The following is a 23079-nucleotide window of genomic DNA, read 5'->3' as shown; positions in this document are numbered from 1 at the left end:
GAACCCGGGTCGCTGCTGCTGTAATAACGCTATGCTAACCGCTATACAAAAATTAGGCAAAAGTTGCTTGAGCCTTCAACATTTCCCTGAATATTCCGAGTAAGGTAGATGAACATAAAGCCTACATTAGTGCATGGAATTTCAATGTTATGGCCATTGGCGAGACTTGTTGAGAGGAGGGCAGGACTGGCAGCTCAACATTCCAGGATTTAGACGTTTCTGACGAGATAGTGAGGGTTGTAAAAGAGGTGGGGGAGTTGCACTACTGATCAGGGGGAATGTGATAGCTGCATTTAGAGATGACATCCTGGAGGGCTCATCCAGTGAGGCAATATAGCTCGAACTCAGGAGAAAGAAACGTGCAATCACTATGAAGGAGTTTTATTGTAGGCTGCCCAATAGCCGGGAGGTGGAGGAACAGGTATGTAGGCAGATTAGGGAAAGATGTGAAAGGAACAGGGTGAATTTAATTTCCTAATATTAACTAGAACTCCCTTAGTGCCAAAGGCTTAGATGGGGCAGAATTTGTTAGGTGCATTCAGGAGGGTTTCTTGAAGCAGTACAGGCCACCCCTGCATTATGGCCATTTGGGTCACAGAGTTCACAAATCACCACACAAAAATTTGAGATGGGCAATAAAGTTCATTTTTACAGAATTTATGTGGGGCAAAATAAATAAATAAACACAAAATGGGAAAGAAACAACAAATTTTATCAGTTTTTATTTTTAGTCATTCAATGCTGTGTGGCAATAAGATCTGGATTGATTGGGTTGGCAGTCACAGCCAAGTCCCTCCTTTGCCGTACCCTCTCCAGTCGGAGGACATGTGAGCAGACATCCCAGAGTGCAGCACTGCTGCGCTCTTCATCCACAAAACATTTTCTCTGACATGTTGCATTGTGGGGAGCCACAGCAGCCATGGCCAGCTCCTTAAAGTAATGCCTCTGTCTTTACTCCACTTCCACTAAGTCATTATCCCCTGAACTCCCCCTACACTACCTTTCCCCCACAAACCCCGATCGTCGAATCCCATCCCTTTCCCTGAAATCCCCACTTCCTAAACCCTTTCTTAATCCATAAACCTTGCGCATCAGAGCAGATTGAGTTTTTTGAGGAGGTGCCAACAAAGATTGATGAGGATAGGGTAGTGAATGTTGTCTACATGGATTTTAGTAAAGCATTCAACAAGGTCCCTTGTGGCAGGCTGATCCAGAACATTAAGGTAAATGAGATCCATGGAGGCTTGTAAAATTGGTTCAAAATTGGCTTGGCCATTAAAGACAGAGGGTAATGGTGGAGGGGTATTATTCTGACTGGAGGTCTGTGACTTCTGCCGGGATTGGTGCTGGGATCATTTAGATTTGGATGAAGATGTAGATGGGCTGATTGGTAAGTTTACAGAAGACACAAAAATTGGTGGAATTCTGGATGGTGAAGAAGGCTGTCAAAGGATTCAGCGCAATATAGATCAGTTGAAAATATAGGCAAAGAAATGGCAGATGAAGTTTAATCTGGACAAGTGTGAGGTGTTACACTTTGGAAGGTCAAACACAACAGAAGTATACATTAAATGGTAGGACCCTTAGATGTACAGAGATGTACTTCTTTTGCAAGTCCATGAGTCCCTGAAAGTGGCAACACAAGGAGATAGGGTGGTAAAGAAGATGTATGGCATACTTTATCAATTTGGAGCACTGAGTATAAAAGTTGGGAAGTCATGTTGCAGTTGTATAAAACTTTCGTTAAGCCACATTTTGGGTACTGAGTGCAATTCTGGTCACCACATTACAGGAAGGATGTGATGGCTTTGGAGAGGGTGCAAAAATAGGTTCACTAGGATGTTGCCTGGATTAGAGAGTATTAGCTCTAAGAAGAAGTTGGACAAACTTAGATTGTTGTCTCTGGAGCATCAGAGGCTGAGGAGCGACCTGATAGAAGTATATAAAATTATGAGAGGCATAGACAGGAGCGAGTCAGAGTCTTTTTCCCAGGGTTGAATATGTCAAATACTACAGGGCATACATTTAAAGTGAGAGGGGGAATGTTTAAAGGAGATTTGCGAGGCAAGTTTTTTAGACGGAGAGTGGTAGGTGCCTGGAATGTGCTGCTGGGGAAGTGGTGGAAGCAGATACAATGGCAACATTTAAGAGGCATTTAGACAGGCCCATGAACAGGCAGGCGAAGGGAGGATACAGACCATGTGCAGGCAGATGGGATTAGTTTAAATTGGCATCATGGTCAGCACAGACATTGTGGGCTGAATGGCCCATTCCTGTGCTGTACTGTTCTATGTTTTATGAGGAACTCCTGCAGTGACGTCCTGTGGCTAGATTGTTCTCCCCAACAATTACAACTGTTTTTCTTTGTGTAAGATATGACTACAACCATTCATGTATTTCACCTTGGATGCCCATCGAGTTCAGTTTTACCAGGGTTCAACAATGCCACACTCAGTTGAATGCTGCTTTGACATCAAGGCCAGTCACTTCATCTCTGGAGTTTGGCTCTTGGTATCATGTGGAGTGAATTGAATTAACTGAAATCTGTGATTAGTTTCTCTGACGATGGGGACCTTGGGACTGCAAACGTTTGACCTAATCAGTTATTGGTGGATTTTCTAACTTGGCCTATTGCATGTTTTGGCTGTGTTGCAGTTTTGCAAACTTGGGATTTCATTTTCCATCTATACTTGGTCTTGGTCTTGACATGACCTTCGACAATCCTCTGGGCAGGGTTGATCTCCTGGCATGGCTGGACTGGTAAAGTGAAGAACTTGCTCGGTCATGTGGTTATAGTTTTGTGATGTACACTTCTACCACTGCTGATGGCTCACACCACCTCATGGATGCTCAGTTTTGAGATGTCACACCTGTTCTTCATCTATCCCACTTAGCACAACTGTAGTGCCAAATAACAGTGGAGAGTGTTCTCAGGGTGAAGATGGGAGTTTGTTTCCACAAGGATTGTGCATTAGTAACCATGGATGGTTGGATTGGGAACAGGGTAGACTGGTGAGAATGAGGTCAAGGAAGTTTCTCCCTTGAGTTGGTTTGCTCTCTGCCTGCAACAGATGCAGTCTAACAGCTTTGTCTTTAGATCTGTCAGTGGTGGTGCCACCAAGGCACTGGAATTCAGAGGATTGAGGGATTGTGGGGAAAAAATACATGATCTTGAACTGGATGTTAAGCAGCTATTTTCTCCAGCTGGAGATTTTATAACTAGGGCACATAGTGTCAGAATAAAGGTTCTGCTGCGTAGAGCTGAGATTCGGAGAAATTTTCTTAGGCAGACTGTTGTGAATTCCCTGTGTTTAGAATTCCCTAAACCAGATGGATGTTAATGCTCAGTCATTGGAGTATATTCAAGGCTGAGATTAATGGACACTCAGGAGATCAGATAGAGGATCAATGGATCAAATGGGAACATGGCCATGAGAAGCAAAATTAGCTGTGATCTTCCTGAATGATGGCACAGGTTAAAGGGACCATGTGATCAAGTTCGATTCTAGTTTCTTTTTGTTATATTCTTAGTACTTATTAATCTGGCAATGCAAAAGTTATATGAGAAAAGGTACAAACAGGAATATGGAGCAAATTCCCTGATGATGACTCTTGATACTCACTCTCCTTGGCCCACTTATGTGGGTGATTAAAGTTCTCCCTAACCTGTGATTCTGTATTAAAAATACATAATGCAATTAATATGGATTGGAACATGATTAAATCCACCCATTGCCCACCCGACTCCTACGATCATACTGTCCTCCAGGCCTAATTGCTGCAGCCATCCTATGAAGCAGAGTGACCCGTGAGTGGTAAGCCTCATGATGGATCCCGTGGCCCTGCTGCTGGACTTTCACACACAGAGCTTAAAGGCCTTTGAACTGCTTTTAAATGTTTCTGATGATCAGAGATGTTTAAACAATTCAAAATAAATCAAGGTCATCAGCCTTGTTCAAGTGAGTGGAGCTGTGGTAAATAAGCTAGCCATGGCTAGTTTCAAAGTGCAACATTACACAGTGAGTTAAAAGTAGGAAAATGAGTTAAAAGTAGGAAAATCACCAATAGCAGCTAACGTGCGCATGCAATGGTAAAGTCTTTGTTATTGGGAGAATAGTACCGGCATCATTTGAGAGATACAAGGCAGGAAATGTGCAAATCCACATGATCAGTGGGTACATTCTTCAGGTCATTAATTGTGCTCCATAGGTACCCAAAATTCTGGAAAGCCTTGAGTAGGTAAATAACATTTAGCTAAATGAGAATTCACAGTTGACATTAATCAGGGGAATGGTTAAAGTAGGGAAATGAATTAAAGTGCAGAAATCTATAATTTAATTGTGAGATGTGAACTTTTCAACTCTGAGATGTATGACATGGGATATGAGAAATATTTTTGTTAAAATTAATCACTATTTCCATCTATGTAATGTTACAATATTTCCAAGTTTGCTGATGAGTTGAAATTAAGTGGAAATGAATCAGATACAATGAGATTCAAAGGGATGTAGACAAACTAAATGAGTAGTTAACAACAGGGCAGATGAAGCAGTGTGGAAACATGTGAGGCTATCCATTTTGGTAAATAATACAGAAGAGTATTTTTTTAAATAATGAGAGACTAGGATAAGTTGACTTTCAAAGGGATGTGGATGCCCTCATACACAAGTCACTTAAAGTTAACATGCAGATGCAGAAGAAAATAGCAAGTTGACCTTTATTGCTGGAGATTTGAGTACAAGATTAAAGATGTTCCACTATGGTTATATAGGGTCTTGGTGATGCCACACCATGGGTACTGCATACAATCCTGAGCTCAAAGGAAATACGTGTTGTAAAGGGAGTGCAATGAAGATTCACCAACTGGTTCTCAGAATGGCGTCTGTTCTATGAGAAGAAGTTGAGTAGGCTAAACCTTTATTCTTTGGTTTGGAAGAACGTGAGGTGACCTAATTGAATTAAACAAAATTCACAGAAAGCTTGACAGGGTAGACAGAGGAAAGATGTTTTCCCTGGCTAAGGAGACTAGAAGGGTAACACTCTCAAAATAAGGGGTTGGCCGATTAGGACTGGAATTAGAAGAAGTTTCTTCACTCAGAGAGAGCCAAATCTTTGGAACCTTTTACCCAGGAAGGCTGTGGAGTCTCGATCACTGATTGCATTCAGAAGAGAAATTGATTAATTTCTGGATATTGAAAGATCAAGGTACATAGCAATAAGACAGGAACAGGGTGTTGAGATAGAAACTCAGCCATGATCTTGTTGAATGACAGAACAGGCTTGAGGGGCACAATGACCTACTCCTCCTATTTATGTTTTTATGCGAGGAACAAAAAGACAGGAATTGCATCTTCTGTAAGTGATTACCTCAGAAAACAAGGATGATGGAATAGATGTAAGGTTATGGGGTGGCCAGATGAAGATGGGTATGTGGTGGATGGAAGATGATTAATAGTGATGCGGGGTTGGGTTGGGAGGAAGAAAGTTGATAAGTAGAAAGCTAAGGGATCCAAGGGGGTGGCATTCAGGTAAAGAAATACATGAGCTAAGTGTGAAAGCAAGAATGTGGCCCATGATGTATAACAAAGTTTCAGAGCAAAACATTTCCTATTTTACTTAATTTACCATCAGAACACAATCTTACAGCTTTGAGAACCACAGGAAAATGAAAATACCAGCAAAGAAATCACAAACTCAGATGAATTCTGTTTTAATGCTCAAATAAAATCATAGACAACTACAATGCAAAATTATTTATTTGTATTAAATAAGGTCTATATAAAAAGAAATCCATATCAAAGTCTTCTGTAAAAACCTCTGTAGCAATATAATATGCATGCCTGGGTCCATATTGCTCAGTGTAAAATGGCAAAGAAGATTTTAACCTAAAAACTTTTGAAACATTTATTTAAGTCCTCTTTAGAGAGTCCAATTTGGCCTGCCTCATTGCTGTACCAGTGAAGATACCTGATCTGAACTTGGACATGTATTAACTCAAAACTCTAAATGCCATTTGTTATACGTAAAATTCCTTTCTTGCCCCATGTTTGTGCCATATGAACATACATTACAATTAAAACACAAGCTTAAGCAATAAACAAAAGGTAACCTAATTTTATCTGTGCTTTTTACTCAATGTGAAGTGTATAGTGCAATATAGAAAATTAATGATATTTTATTTAGTTTCATAGTTTTTAAATTAGACAAGTGTGGAATGGTGCCTACTGAGACAAAACATAGTGAAAGTTCGTGCAGTTAAAGGATTAAAAGTTAATGAAACTAGAAATGTCAAAATAAAAACATAATAGCCTAGAAAGTGGATTGATCAGTGCCAGTTTTTATCCACAAATCACAGACAATTCTACTTAGCCCAGAATAGATCACTCTAGAGATTATCTCCTGGTGGAACACTGCCCATCAGGAAATTGGGTTGGACATTTCCATGCATTACTCACGTATGTGCACCTGACCATTTTCCAGTCCCAGGTTTGAACAATATTGCTATCCATGCAAAACCCATTTCCATCCATACTAAGATAAAATGGAGTGGGAAGACGAAAACTACATCCTTCAAGGAAGTCTCAGTATAGCTCTGAGTACATCACATAGTTTGCTGTTCATAGGAACATTCTGCTGACATCAGAAGGACACTTGACCAGATAGCTTCAGAACTGACTGCAGGCTGCTCAAACACCTTCGAGAGTCCACAAAGCGTTTTTACAACTAACAGGCACGTTGCACGGAAATGTCCAACCCAATTTCCTGATGGGTAATGTCCAATTCAATAGGTGCCTCAGCTCCATTACTAAATGGCCAAGATATGCTAAAGCAGAGATTCATACAGTGAGAGCCATGTAAGTAACAGAATCGTTGTGATGTTCCACTGGTCTTCTAAAAATGAGATTTTTTTTCCTGCATTGGTACAGGAACATCCTGCAACATGTAGCACCCAAAGATTGGAGACTGCATTGTGACGTGTTGCATACTGCATAACCCGGCTAACCAAAGACAGCAGTTGCTGGAGAATAAGCTGCAACAAACTGGATCCTGAAGCAGACCTGCAGAGTGGCAGCAGCAGGGGAAGAACTGGGCTATTAGGGGGGGCATCTTGGTTCATCAAACATAGCTTTATCCACCAATTAAGCAGAGAAAGCAGGCATTCTCTGCACAAGATGGGAGTCTTTCTTGAAATGAGAATGCAAAATCGAAATCTCCAAAGCAAATCAAGTGACCCTCTCCACATTTTGATAGTACATCAATAATCAGGCAGGAGAGCCCAGGTGACACTCACATGCTGTCTTGCAGGTCTATTTCACTGATTATATGACATGAATAAATATCATATAGAAACCGCAGCAGGTGGAAATCTGAAAAAAAAACAGAAAATGCTGGAAACACTTGGGAGGTCAGGCTGCATCTATGGAAAGAGAGACAGAGTAAATGTTTCAGGTTGAAGATTGTTTGTCAGACCAATCCAACCTGAAACGTTAACTTTTTTCTCCTTCATCAAATGAATCCCTGATCCGAGTAATAATATTTGATAATAAAACAAGCCTGAGGGCACATACCACCAGGCTTAAAGACAGCTTCTATCCCACTGTGATAAGACTATTGAACAGTTCCCTTATATGATGAGATGGACTATGACCTCACGATCTACCTTGTTGTGACCTTGCACCTTATTGCACTGCACTTTCTCTGTAGCTGTGACACTTTACTCTGTACTGTTATTGTTTTTACCTGTACTACATTAATGCACTCTGTACCAACTCAATGTAACTGCACTGTGTAATGAATTGACCTGTACGATTGGTATGTGAGACAAGTTTTTCACTGTAGCTCAGTACAAGTGACAATAATAAACCAATACTAATATGCTTGCTACAACCATCACTAATGGACTGAAGATCAACCTGATTTTTTTTTAAAAGTGAGGACAGCAAATTTATTTGTGTGTTGCTCAACTGGGTGGGGGCTTTTACACCTGGAGAAGACAATTGTACTACCTGCTGCCAGGCTCTTATATTGGCTCAAGCAGGTTTCCTGTCCCCAGCACACAGGACCTCTCTCCTGGCATTTATCTCACTGATGAGAAGTCCAGGAGTCTTTCTCTAATTATGGGCATTCTTTTTCACCCCAAGGCAGCCATGGTCTATGCTGTTGCTGTCTGGTTGCCATGGGAAATGTGCCTTTTAAGGACTGACGACTTGCTTAGATTGGTGTGCAGCAAATTGTCAGAAGCTGTGTTTAGCTGATTGTTGTCCCACCAGAGATTGTTCATGCCTTTTTTTTCAGTGCCTGTTCCTGGGAGTAAAACCAAGTCTTCAAAAGTCTTTTAGGCTAATTTCACTAAATTTTGTGGGGGACCCAAACAAACTCGAAGCACAGTGACAGTTTAGCACAACTAAAAACGAAACCCAATTTCTAAGCAAATGTGCTTCTTTTTTGAATTCATAATTTGTACCTGTGGCTTTTTATTCAACTTGCATCTATACCAGAAGCATACAGATACCTTGTTCACTTCTCATTACAGGAACAAAAGAATTGTCGTTCAATACAAATGTTTGTTTTAAATGCTTTGATAGCAAGAGTAGCTTGAAATCAACTATTCGCTTCTTATTATGCACCAAAACATGAATTTTCTTAACTGATCAGAAATAGAATTCCTTCATTACCACTGTGTGTCTGATATTATGACAACTGATATACCAAAATATTCAAGAATATTTGTTCTTTTGCACAGCTGCCATTCAGGAAGTTATTCAACAACTTCTGGGATTTCCTGGTCATCCATAATAAGAGTGTGGATGATTCCTTCTCTTCGTTTCCCACTGCTCACAGCTTTGATACAGAGGTCATGATTACCAATAGTAAAGTGGGTCTCAGTGCCATCTTCAACAAATTCTCCCTACAATTTAAAATAGTAAAATGTTTTAAGCAAAGGAAAGGAATTGCACTTCATCCTGCCCTCAAAATATTCCATAGTGTATTAGAAGTATAGCCAATATTTAGGCATGATTTGCACATAGATCTCAAACATTTAATAATCAATGAACTGAATAACCTGCAGATCAGTTTCCATTGTGATAGATGAGAGAAGAATGCAGACAGGACACCAGGAGAACACCAGAAGTTGGCTGAAATATAGTGTTACTGATAAGTGCAATACTTCAAGTATAGGTTTAACTAATGTGCTCATCCTGGAATAGTTATAACACAAAATCTTCTAACTTGGGGGTGAAAGAGCATCAAAAGAGCCAAGTTGAAACTCTATTATAATTAATATCAGAAGTTGTGTCAATTAATTTTGTAGCAAAATGAGCATACAAGAAAACCATTACATTTAAACAATATCTTATTTCAGATATAATATTTGGAGTTCAAAAATTAAAGTATAAGTTAGTACAATGTACTTACATCTATCCCCAAATATCATGAAATTGATGATAAAATTAAATGGATTCATTTAAAAAAGCCCACATAATGACTGCCGAAACTGACAAATAATTTATGGATTACAAGTTAGAGGAAATACATCGAGATGTCTTTCATACGTGTGACAATCAAGCAGAGGAACTGGTGCAAAAAACTTTAATATGTAATTATTTACAAACATTCTCTATCAGCAAACAACGTCTTACTGAGAAAATAAAGTGATCAAGAAGATGTTGCCAGCAATCGGTGCTTTGTTGTCTCACCCAATTAGCTTGGGTGACCCAAAATTGCAGATATTAGCAAGGCTATTTAAGTACTGGAATACTTCCCGCAAGGGTGATGAGAACTGGGAAATTAGTGTTTCCCCATCCAAAGCTATTTAGAGCAACTTAAGTTTCTACCACCATTACCACCAGATACAGGAGTTGTTTTAAAAAGAAATGCATTTATGTAACATATCGTAAAGTAATACTACAGATGCTGCAAGTCTTAAATATTTTTATCTGATGAAAGGTAATAGACTGAAATTTTAATAGTCTTTTCTACTCTACAGATTCTGCCTCACCTGCTGAATATTTTGCAATATTTAATGTTGTGAAAAGTATCCAGACATTTGACTAGAGCACTATCAAACAAAATTTTGCGCTGAGCCACACTAGGAGAAACTAGGGCAAAAAACTAAAAGCTTTTGGGTAAAGAGGTTGGTTTTAAGGAATTCTTAAAAAGAGATAGCAGGACATTAAGGTTTTGGAGAGAAGGAAAGAGTTCAATTGTTTGGCACCTGAAGGCTAGGCCAGTAGAGCATTTAAAATCTGGGATGGTCAAAGGACCAGTTTTGGCAGAGGGCAGACTTCTGAAATGTGTTGGAGGAGATCATAACTTAGGAGAAGAGAGATCATAAAGGAATATAAAAATCAATGATGAGAATTTTAATGAAAGCCTTATTGAACTGGAGCCAGCACAGGGCAACAGGCATGGGGTTAGTGGCTGGACGTGACTTGTTGCAAATTAGGACAAAGATATCATGGTTTTGGACAATCTCAAAGTCTTGCAGGTTTTTGTGTGTACTTATTATCACAACTAGACGAGTCATTTCATTTGTTTGAAATATGAAGCAAAAACACAACAGATACAATTTTATATTTTTCTAAACTGCCACTTAAGTCAAGTATCAAAACATTAACCTTCTTTAATTACAAACAATGTTAAAGTTTTATGTTAATTAATGTAGGGAATCACTTCCAGCAGCATATTCAAAAGACAGAAACTCTGCATGTTTCCAAGACAAGTTGTCCTTTCAAAGTTTTCTGAGCATGCCAGCCTCAATACAAAGGAGCCATAAATTACAAAATCTTACCGCTGTCTCCATCTTCTTCCCGTTGCACCAAACATCCATAGTGTCTTTCTCTGTAACGATAATTTGGTCATTTTGTAATTCTTCTCTGAGAAATGTGCTGAATGCCAAATGTTTACATTTGATTTCCATTTTTCTTTGCTTGCATTTCTGAGTCAAACTACTCCATAATTACTACTCATTTTACTTCAAGCAACAATAATCTCATTACATTTATTTACAAGACATGCCATTTACTTCACAGTTTCAAGAAATACCATTGTACACAGAGTGAATAGGGTGACATATATTCTACATTACTTTTGTAGATAATTGAAGCACAGAACATTAAATGGGGCATCACCAGAACCTGTCTTAAAGGTAAAACATGGTTTTATCACTTTATATTTCAGTCATCTTGAGATGAACATTCCCAATGTTATACCTAGAGGAAGAGGATTTTTTGAATGTGGTGGCAGAATACTATAAGCAGATGTTGTCAAACGTGAAAGTTAAGTCCATGATCATGGATGATTTTGCAAAAAAGCAAAATGTAGGTGAATGGAGTGGTGCTATATGTAGTGCAGCTAGCTGTCTCATAGCTCCAGGATCCCAGGTTTGATTTTGATTTCCTATACTCTCAATACAGAATTTGCACTTTCTCCCCATAACAGTATGGGTTTCTCCTGGTGCTCCAGTTTCCTCACACATCCCAAAAGCATCTAATTGGTAGGTTAATTGGCTATTCAAAATTATCCCCAATATTGGTGTGTGGTGGGAGAATCAGAATGTCTGTACCTGCGTGCCTGTGATGCTGCTGCAAGCAAGTTTTTCAATGTACCTGTACCTCTCCATACTTGTGCACATGACAATAAACTCAGCTTGACTTGGATAGCTCCAAGGATCTGTATAGACATGAAGGGCTAAATAGACTCCTCCATGTTCCAAGAGAAATTTGGAATGGAAACCCTGCAATGCTCTCAGTTCGAGATCAGGAAAAGATATTGGAATTATGCTGACTGTGCTAAAAAAAAACTGGATGCATGAAGGTAAACACAGATAAAAAATCGTGGAGGAGAATTAAATGATTGACCACACTGAATATCAACAAAAGACAAGGATGACAATGTGGGACTTGTTTATCACAACTGAGAACAATGTCATTAGCAAGTTTGACCAGGGCAATTTCAGTGTACATGTAAGTAACAAAGCAATTTAAAAAATTTGGGAAAGGAATGATGGGAGAGGTGAACATTGATTTGGATGGCACTGTATTCAAGGGACGCAGAAAGGAAAGGCTGGAGATTAAGCAACTATTGGACAGAAAATTTAAAAGAAATTGCAAATGCTGCAGATCTGAAATAAAAACAGAAAATGACATAAACACTCAGGAGGTCAGGCAGCATCCATGGAAAGAGAAACAGAGACACTTTGTCAGATGTGGGAGAGAGAAGTTAAGTTAGTCTTCAGCTGCAGAGAAAGTAAGGAGGGTAGAACAGGTGGAAGAAGGGAATATCTCTTGATAGGGTGAGTCCAAATGGGTTAGTGTGGCAGTCAGAACCAGATTATGCTTCTTTGTCAGTGTTACGTGTTGCTAATAGCAGGCCCTTGGGACAGGCTATACTAATGGAGAGAGAAAAACTGAGCCAAAAATCATAAGTGGATATCTGGCAGAAATGGCCAGTTCTGATAAAGACAGATAGAAAGAGTAAGTTACCCAAGATGGAGTCCAGAAGGATGAAAAGTGCCCAGATGTAAGATGAGTTGTTGTTCACATGCAACTGCAGGATTTGTAACACCTGTCCTTTCACCTTTTCCCATCCATGGGACCCAAACAGTCTTTCCAGATGAAGCAGCAGTTCACTCGCACGTCCCAATCTAGGGTACAGCATTTGGTGTTCACAATGTGTCCTCCTCTATACTGGAGGAACCAAACATAGATTGGAGAATTGCTTTGCGGAGCACCTGTGTTCATTTTGCAGGAATGATCCTGAGCTTCTAGTTGCTTGCCCCTCTGACACTGATCTGTGGCCTTCTGTATTGTTACAACAAGGCCCAACATAAGCTTGCAGAGCAATACCTCATCTTCTGGATTCAAGTATTGAATTTTCCAACTTTAGGTAACTCAAATTTACTTTCTGCCTGTATCAGAGCTGTCTATTTCTGCTGGTTATCCATCTGTGATTATGGCTCAGTTTTTCTCTCTGCATTAGTATAGCCTGTCTTATAGCCCTGTATTAGCAACATACAGTGAAGACAAAGAAGCATATGCTTCTACTTGTGGCAGTGACCCATTTGGTCCCACCCTAGAGATATTCCCCACATTCTTCCCATTCATCCTCCACCTTCTCTGTGATTGAAAACTAATCTCATTTCTCCCCCCCCCCGTTCTGATGAAGTGTTTGGCCCAAAATGGTAACTATTTCTCTTTCCACAGATGCTGCCTGAGATGTTGAGTGTTTCTACACTTCTTTCAGATGTTGGATAGGATGGATAATTTATTGAGAGGTGATTGCAACAAATTAAAGGCCCCAAGTAGATAACTGAGTGTTAGTGACCATGAGAAGATATAGATGATTACAATTCAGGAAGGGGTAGGGTTGTTAAGCAATTTAAAGAACAAGGAGTGTTTTCATGAAGGAAATAACCACAGTTACATTGGGAGATACAAGTTAGAATGATAAGTGCTAGGGAAGCCTTGAAACTGTCTTAATTAGGATCATTTAAATATACACTCCTTGTGAAAAAGTAAAAAATCCCACTATGATGTGCACTTACCCAGCACAATCCGAGAATCTACTCCATCTAGATTTAATAGCCATGTATTTGTAGTCTTAGATCTGTTCTCCAAATACTTCTTTAGGCTTTTCCCATTGATCTCCAACGTGTATTCATATGCAAAGCCACTAATTGCATCAATGTTGATTGTTGCTTTTGTTTTAGTTGCCCCAACTGCAAATGTTTCCTTCCCAACAAGCTTGAACATCCAGTCCCTTCTTATGACTTCCTGATAACAAAATACTGTTTGTTACACACAAAAAATTCCTCAATTATTACACAAAACAATAGTTAATTCACACATGTGCAGAAATAATGGCTAATAGGAGGATGTAACAAATCATAATAAGTTATAAGGCATAAAATGCAAAATAAAAGTGCAGAAGCCAAATACTAAAATTTATTAAGTTGTGGAGAGCACAATGGCACAGCTGTAAGAGCTTTTACTCATGACTCCCACTCACCCCACCCTATGTGCTGTTTGTGTGGAGTTTGTACATTTTGTGACCATGTGGGTTTCCTCTGGGTGCTCTGGTTTCCTCAGACATCCCAAAGATGTGCTGGTTGGTAGGTTAATTAGCCACTGTAAATTACCCCTGGTGTGTAGATGAATGTTGGAATCGGTGGGGGGGGGGAGGGGGGGTGGAGGTGTGGTTTGGGTTGACAGGAATATGGGGAGAATAGAAAATTGAAATATTGTATTAGGGCATTTAATGGTTGATGTGGACTCAGTGGCCAAAGGGCCTGTCTCTGTGCATGCTTTATGACCAAGGGATAAGTGGACAAGGAATTCATGCTTGGATCTTCAAAATTCAAAACTACTCTATCCTCTAACCCTTATTTAGTTATAAAAGACAACAAAAATACAAATAAAGATATCAGAGCAAATCTTGCTGGCAAATGGCAGTTCTGCGGCAAACTTCTGGCATTTACTTCCATAAATACAAGCCCATCTGGAGTTCTGCTCTGTGTATAGATAAGACTCTAGCCAGTGAATTAGAACACGTTGTTGTTTGAACTAGCAGATTTCTAATGCAGAATTTGCAAACCCAAACATTTGTATGGAAACTTTTACAGCTGGGAGTTAAAAGAGTAAGATTAAAGTAAGTTGGTTACTTTATTTTAATTTATGTTTGCAGGAATGTTTTTAACTAATTAAAAACAGCATTTTTTCAAAAATCTTTTGATATTGAAAATATTTTAATGTTTAAAATTCAATTGCATATTTCATTTTTCCAGAAGCCTTTGAATGCTTCTGAATCTCAGACATTCAGAAATATTCCAAAGGTCTGACAGATGGCAATGCGAGGTCTTGGCTTTGCCATCCGACAAATGCTTACACAAACAATTTTGTGGATGAGGCTTGTTGTTCACCCGCATGACCTGATTACTTTATACAAGATCCTGGCACTCTACAGGCATTGTAGCTAGGACTCAGGGCAATGGCCAATTAGATCTGGGACTCTCTTGCCAGCAGGTTTAGCCTTCTGGACCTTAACCAGGTTAGTATGGTGACAAAGGGGGATCTCTGTAGTGAAGGAGGCAGTGAACATCACTCATCAAAAAGCAGTCTATTATTTAGCAAACTCCCATTCTAGGAATAGTGCAAATGAGAAGCACTGCTCCTGAAACAGATGTAACAGAATTTCAGCAAGTGAGAAGAGGATTGTCAAATTTCATTTCCAGTGCTAAAATGTAAGCCAGTGGAACAGTCCGTGAGAATTAAAAATCTTTACTGATCCTTCAAAGGGATTGATCTCTCTTTTTATACTTGAAAATCATATCAAATTCTTACTGGACAAGTAGTGTAACTTTCTCTCTGCAACCTTCCTCTCTGCTTGATTATTTGAAAGCAGCAATAATGGGCCTAGCCAAGAATTCTGGAATATCTTAATTTTGAAATGGCCAAGTGCCAAACTGTCTCATAGGATTTGGTTCCATGAGTATCATGCTCCTTGATATTTCACGCATGGATATTGTTCTTGCACAAACAATATCCATGCATGAAATATCAGGCTACTTGACCATAAAGGAGGGCTTGCATTGTTCTTGAACAAAAGCAATACTGGCAGGCTATTTGACCATAAAGAAGGGCTTGCATTTGGACTTTCCTGACCCAGAGTGCTTTACAATTCATGAAATACTTTTTGAATGCAGCAGTTAAATTTCACACAGCAAGTTCCCACAAACAGCAATATGGTAATGATAAACTAATCTCATTATTGAATGAGAAATAAATAATATGCTATATCCCTTATTCTTTTTTGTACAAAGTTCCATAGGATCTTTTATATCAATTCAGGAGAGCAGAAAGGGCCCCAGTTTAAAATCTCATCTTAAAGATAACAACTCCAACTGTGTAGCTTTCCCTCAGTACTTCAATGGAATATAAGCTCACATTTTTTGTACTCAAGTTCATGGACTGGGACTCGAATGCACAACTTCTGCATTCTATATCTGTACTAATCTGTACTACACCCAAGACTACTTGGGAAACTCTGCAACAATGGGTTATCTCGTTTTCAACTATCAGCCACAGATGTAGGCTTTTTAAACTCAAGTTACTGAGTAGAATTTTTTCTTAATTTTCAGTCTGCCCACTGGTAAAATCAAGTGATGTTCCAATAAAGAATCCATGCTAAAACCTTCTGATTTATGAGGGTTAGTATTCCACCATTAAGTGCACCCATTTATTAAGTCATCAGTGAAATGGGTACACATAAAAAATAATATAGCAAATTAAATATTATAAATGACATAGATAGTATTATAGTTTTGAATATCATACCTGTCCATCAACGTACACCACTCGCTTTCCTGAGGTGGTGCCATGCTCAAATTCTATTTTGTGGACACCGTCACTCAGAGCCACTTCCCACAATGCCACGAGGTCAGCCATTTTTTCCCCCAAGGTGGCCGTATGTATCAAGATCTAAATGAAACAAAATAATTAATTTTTTAATACACAGGTTTAAACAGTAAACTATCCACAAACTTTGTCATGACTAGTTTGTCATAAGCGAGAGGTTATTGTTGCAGCACCATTCAACCAGGTGTCCTATCTTGCTCCAGTAAGCTGACTCACCACCAGAATCAGAATTAGGTTTATTATCACTGACTTATATGTCATGAAATTTGTTGCACAGCAGTACAGTGCAAAGAAATAAAATTACTATAAATTATAAAATAAATAAATAGTGCAAAGGAACAATGAAACAAGTGTTGATGGACCATTTAGAAATCTGACAGCAGAGGGGAAGATGCTGTTCCTAAATCATTGAGTGTAGGTCTTCAGGCTCCTGCACCTCCTCCCCGATGGTAGTAACAAGAGGGCACGTCCCACTGGTGAGGGTCCTCAGTGACGAGTAGCAAAGAGCAAAGGTTGATGGCTGACAGAAATTTTGGTGACTGCAGCCCTGTAAACTATGTGTTCTGCAGGGCTCAGTACTTGGCCTTTTGGTTTGTACATGCAAGTAATTTGGAGTTTGATATAGGGGTCACAGTAGAGAAGTTTGCCAGTGATAGCAATATTGGAAGTGCGGTTGGCAGAGTTGAATAAAGTTTTAAGCTACAAGAAGATTTCAATGGCCTGGTTAGGCAGGCACAAAAACAACAAATCATGTGAAGTGTGGGATAATAGATCTAGGAGGTACAAATGAGATAAGGGAATACATTGCAAATGCTTGTATATTTAGAACTGCAGTGGAAGAGAGGATCTTGGACTGAATGGTCACATATCCATGAAGGCAGCAGATGAGGTAAATAAGGCGGTTAAGAAGACAGTCATATTCTATGCCTTGGCCAATAAAAGAAAGAGCAATAACACAAGGACGTGTTGGAACATTGGTTATAGCACAGCTGGAATACTGTTAATTGTTCTGGTCACTACAATACATTAAGCCATTAGTAGCACCAGAGAGGGTGTAGAAGAGATTTAATAGGCTGTTTACAGGATTGGAGAATTTTGGGGTTGGTTTCTTTGGTACACGGAGACTGAGAGAAGATTTAACTGAAGTGTTTAAAATTACAGGAGGGCTAGGCAGTGCCAGCAGAAAGTGATATCAGTAACTAAAGGCTAAATTTTAAGTTAATTGGTAAGATTAGAGGAGAATTGAAAAACAAATTATTTCTTTCACTCATTGAATGATAGGTGTTTGAAACCCAGAATATGAAAGGGCAGTGGAAAACAAATGTACACCACATTTTAAAAGGTATGCAGATCAGCCTTTACAAGCCCCGTAAGGCTATGAATTAAGAGCCTGGAGTAGGATTAATCCAAAAAGTTCACTTTTGGCTGACAAGTGCTGAATGGATCACTGTGCATCCTTATGATTTTAAGCATAAAAATGCACAGAAGCTAACAAGCAAGGCCATAACTGGCAAACAGCATATTCCAGTAAGTGAAATCACTTGAAGGAAGAGCAATGTGTAGCACTTGAAAAAGCTAATGTATAAAGGGAGCTCTGTCCACCATCTTTGGATGGTGGAAAACTATAAAATGTAGATATGAGAATGTGTATAAGGTATAAGGAAGGTTAGGGGAGTAAAAGATTGTGAGCCCTGGGACGTGGAGTAAAGGGTACATCGGTATGGCTGTATTAGAATGGTTATACTTTGCTTTGCCCCAGACCTTCTGCTTGCTTCAGCTAGTTTACTGCAACCTTGAGGGATGATAAACAGTTCCTCTCCCTGCAAGTTTGCAGAATTGTTTCTTGCTTCTCCAAACTGACCCTAAGGTCACAATACAAAGATAGCTGATGGATCCAGATGGTCTGAAAAAAATTAAGGACCCATTGTCTCAACCAGAGTATTAACTATTTTAAGCAAATTCCTTTTTCTGTAACCAGTCATGATGCAAAGACTAAGCGAACTGTTGTCTGGCTAATGCATGATCATTCCTTGCATGGTAATTGTTTGCACCTCTAAAAAAGTTTAAGAATGCTTGTTAGCTGATGTATCTTAGAGACCACCAGGTCCGGGACATAGGTGCCTGGCTTGGTGCTCTCTCCTCAGATCAAGTAATAAAGAGATTGACCGAGAATGGTGGTCTTCTGAGTTTTCTCTCCGACCGAATTCGACAGATAGATCATCAGTACCCTTGTACACAGCAATAATTGGGAAATGAATTAAGACACTTTTGTAGCTAAAGACATTGAAAATGACATCATTCTACTATTTAATTCTTTGCATTATTTAAAGTAATAATCAGCCTATAAACTATTTACTTTAAAATGTAATTTAATAACCAAGATTACACAATTTCTTGATACTTGCAAATATATGTTTAGTATAAAATATTTTTATACATTGCATTTGCAATAGTGGCAGTTCAACATTCGTGGAATTCTGCTCTACTTCAGTACACCAGAAATGGTATTCAAAGACAAGAAAATTGTAACTGCCACCACTGACATATGTTATGAATGTATGTATGTATGTATATATATGTATAAAAAATATATACCACCATGTTACAGAGTTGGAGGGCAGGGGGAAATGTTTGAGTTCTTAGAAGAATGAGAGGCGATTTGATTGAAACATGATCCTTAGTGGTCTTGACAGGGTAGATGTGGTAATGATGCAGAACTAGGATTTCATGGTTTAAGACAGAGATGGGACAATTGTTTTTCTTCTCAGAGGTTCATTTTTAAGGCAGAGGTAGATAGATTCTTGATTAGCAAGGAGATAGGGTGAAAAGTTACTGAGAGTAAGATAAGATCTCTAGACAAGAATGCAAGGTTGAGTTAACAGTCAAATCAGCCATTATCTTATTGAATGGCAAATCAGGGATAAGGGGCTAGTGACCTACACGTCCTCTTATTTCAGAATGCTAACTTCCTGTTTTCTGTTACAAGGATATCCAGATCTCTAAACACCAAAATGTAATAATCACAGCATTTAAATTATGTCCAGTTTTTCTATTCTTCCCATGTTATACTCCATCTGCAATCTTTCTCTCCTCCAACATCCCCCCCCCCACACACACACACTTTTCTTTTGTTCAATCGTTGTATCTTCTTCACAATTCCCATTTTTATCTGTCTTTCTATTGTTAACAAAATTGGAAGCACTACATTTAATCCCCATATGTAACTCAACAGATTAGATAGTTGAGGCCTCAGTATGGAACTGGAGGCATCTTGCTGGTTAAAACTTGCCAACCTGAAAATGACCCACTTATCCTTTTACTTGTTTTCTGTCTGTTAGCAAATCCTCTATCTTTGCTAGTATACATAATCTTCAACCCCACAAGACCTAATTTTATGTGGCATTTACATGGCATCTTCGCTCATGACTTTTGGAAATTCAAATACTACCTCCTCTTGGTGGCGGAAGAGCTGCTCCCCAAATTGCCACATGGACTCCCCCTCATGACATGCAACATGACTTTCAACATACAACAACTCCAAGAAATATCAACCAAGATATATAGCCTTTTCTAATCTTACAAAAGCTTTTAGCATTTTAACCAACGTGGACTACAAAGAATTCATTTCAAAGTTGGCTGCCTCAAAAATGTATCCCCATTCTGCATTTGCCATGATTCTAACTAATGAGTCCACTCTAGACCTAACTACAGGAGTCCTGATGAAGGGTCTCAGCCCGAAATGTCGACTGTTCATTTCCCACCATGGATGCTGCCTGACCCGCCGAGTTCCTCCAGTATTTTGTGTGTGTTGCACCTAATTACAGTATAGGCTGGTGTCAAGTAAGGTTGGGTCATCATTGCACCTCGCTTCAAACAAATTTCCTGCTGGAGTGGAGCTAATCTACAGGATATATGGGAAACTGTTCAACCGCTGTTGCCTGCATTCCAGAACAAAGCCACTCCAATCTCGCTCACTGAATTGGTATATGCCGATGATGCTTGTATACGTGCCAAATCCCAAATCATTGTTAATGAGTCCTCTGTAGCATATGAGAGAATAGACCTTGAACATCAGCAAAACAAAGATCCCTTACCATCACAACAGTGCCCCCGGCAATAAACATCCTTTTGCAAGACACTTAAAAATGTGAACCTACTTACGATAATAAGAAAAATAAAAGTAAAAATGTTAGATTGTTAGAAGTAAAAGTGTTAAATCTTAAACATTAACCCCAAAACTAAACTTGAAGTGTGTGTGTGGCAAATTCCCAAACTCCATTTCCAGGAATGGTTCTTAAAGTTCAGTTCAGCAAGCCATAAGGTGAAACGTGAGCAAAGGCTTCTTCAAAACCACTGTTGACTGAAGACAAAACATAGAGAAAATAGAGGGTAATTACGAAATCCAAATGTTCCACGATGGAACCCATACGACACCTCGGTGTCTACTCAGCAGTGACTACTCCATCGCATCTGCCACCCCGAAAGGCACTCGAATCGTGGCCGTCCACACAAATACCTGTTTCCTTCTACAGGTCAACAACAAAGTGAACTCCATTGCTTTGTTCCGAAGTATCTGCCACCCTGAAAGACATCTGAGATGTGGCTGTCCGCACAAATACCTGTGTCCCTCTACAGGTTAACAACAAAGTGGACTCCGCCGGATTACTCCAAAAATCCATATGTGGATTGTAGTGACAGACACAGTTACTGCTTTTCATCCATCGATAGAGAGTAGCAGGCTGGTGTCTCTCTCTTCTCCTCTCTTCTGACTCTGACTGTCTGCTCCAAAAACGTCATTACGCCCTTTATCTTCTGTTGTCGTCATCATGCCACACAAACACTATGCTCTATCTTAAAGGGACATTCACCAATAGCAACCTAGTCCGTAACACAAGGTACAGTGAAAAACTTGTCTTGCATACCAATCATACAGGTCAATTCATTACACAGTGCAGTTACATTGGGTTAGTACAGAGTGCATTGATGTAGTACAGGTAAAAACAAAAACAGTACAGAGTAAAGAGTCACAGCTACAGAGAAAGTGCAATGCAATAAGGTGCAAGGTCACAACAAGGTAGATCGTGAGGTCATAGTCCATCTCATTGTATAAGGGAACTGTTCAATAGTCTTATCACAGTGGGATAGAAGCTGTCTTTAAGTCTGGTGGTACGTGCCCTCAGGCTCCTGTATCTTCTACCTGATGGAAGAAGAGAGAAGAGAGAAATTCCTCCAATTTCCTCTGCAAATTCCTCCAATTCCACTGGCAGGATAAACAAAGCAATGTCAGCTTCCTCCACCGGGCCAACACCCTGAGTATCAAATCTCTAATTACACTCAGCCGGCTCTGATGGATGGGCCAAAATGGCCACTCCAAGCCACATCATACAAGAAGATTACTTGGGGTGGGCGGGGGGGGGGGGGGGGAGGTGGTGGTGGGGAGCAAATACTGCCAGGGTACAGTCAAAGGCTCCTTAGAAAGAGTTGCATACTTATTGTTTTGTGGGAATCCCTGGTTTGTAACTGATCAAAATAGAAGATGGGATGGCACTGAGCACGTACAATCTCTGTTGTCATGTATTGAAACCCAGCAAAAAAATGGCAGAAGAGTAAAAATACTTTCCCTACTGCCCAATCAAGCACCCTCTGCCCAACCCACATCAAAATATGCACATCCTACATTGGCCTCATCAGCAACAGAGTTCAGAGAACTGGAATGGAAGCAAATTATCCTCAAACTCAAGGGAACGTGCAAGAAGCTGCTGCTTCTACCCTTCCTCATATATTACACACAACCTTATTAGCCCTTACCTTATGCAGTAAACCATTTATGTTGTAGACTACTAAATGCCTTTGAAGATTAAAATATCTAAATCCAATAGTTGTTCTTACAGCCCAAAAGAGGTCTCAAAAAAATCAGTTCCTGTCACAATGTGATATAAAGTAATGAAGGTTTTGAAATCAAAAAGAGGAAGTGTTATACCCAACATGGATAGAGGGAGAGCTGAGCATAGAATGAACTGGCAGGTTTAGGTTTTTCTGAAAAAGTTGGAGTAAGAACACTATTGAAAAGAAAATAGGGTATAAAACAATGTGTTCATAATTATTGAGGAGGAAGTGCTTGTGGTTTGGGATATTTCATGGTGTATAATTGTAAAAGATCAAGATTTTTATTTGTTTTGGAAAGCTTAAATAATTTAATTTACAGTACAACCTTGCTATTAATATCAGTTTATAAATGCTCATTTTCAGGAATACATTAGCTATCTTGGAGATTCACAAAGGGTTTTTAAATCCATGAGTCAGAACAGCAGCTGTCAAATATTGTCTATTCTCACACATCATGTTAGTTTTGAGATCAAGTTTGTCAGTAACTTTTATAACTAGATCAATTTTAATACAGTTGACAAAGAAACCCATTTAAACACACTGGTTATCACGGCACTCAAACCAGTGGAGGCTTGAGGTATTATTCAAGATGCAAATTTGAGCAGTATTATTCTTAAGAAGAAGCCTCTGGAGCAGTGTTGGGAGATGGTTGGAGGGGGGCTGGGGGAGTTGTCGGTGGTGAGAGATCATCATAAGTTAGCATCTGTTGTAATTTCCATCCTTAAAAGGTCAGCAGTTGTTCATCTGAAATAATATCAAGAACTTGTCTCTATCGAAT

General features: G+C 39.3%; 1 protein-coding gene across 4 annotated transcripts in view; it reads right to left on the bottom strand.

Annotated features, from left to right (window-relative positions):
* faima (Fas apoptotic inhibitory molecule a) overlaps positions 1–23079 on the bottom strand; it is a 48620-nt gene that overhangs the window by 21887 nt on the left and 3654 nt on the right. For 2 of the 4 annotated variants that reach the window (XM_052029272.1, XM_052029264.1), the window contains exons 2-5: positions 16335–16478; positions 13547–13775; positions 10793–10842; positions 5723–8908 (exon numbers count right to left, since the gene is read on the bottom strand). In XM_052029272.1, coding sequence (XP_051885232.1) covers positions 8759–8908; positions 10793–10842; positions 13547–13775; positions 16335–16445 — 540 coding nt within the window. In that variant the 5' untranslated portion in view covers positions 16446–16478 and the 3' untranslated portion in view covers positions 5723–8758. Of the gene's footprint in view, positions 1–5722; positions 8909–10792; positions 10843–13546; positions 13776–16334; positions 16479–23079 lie in introns of those variants that run through there. The other 2 variants (XM_052029289.1, XM_052029281.1) reach the window with 2 other exon arrangements.

This window comes from Pristis pectinata, chromosome 1 (assembly GCF_009764475.1).
Source record: "Pristis pectinata isolate sPriPec2 chromosome 1, sPriPec2.1.pri, whole genome shotgun sequence".
In the NCBI taxonomy this organism is placed as follows: Eukaryota; Metazoa; Chordata; class Chondrichthyes; order Rhinopristiformes; family Pristidae; genus Pristis; species Pristis pectinata.
Note: the sequence above shows the minus strand (reverse complement) of the source record. Positions and strands in the feature narration are given on the sequence as shown.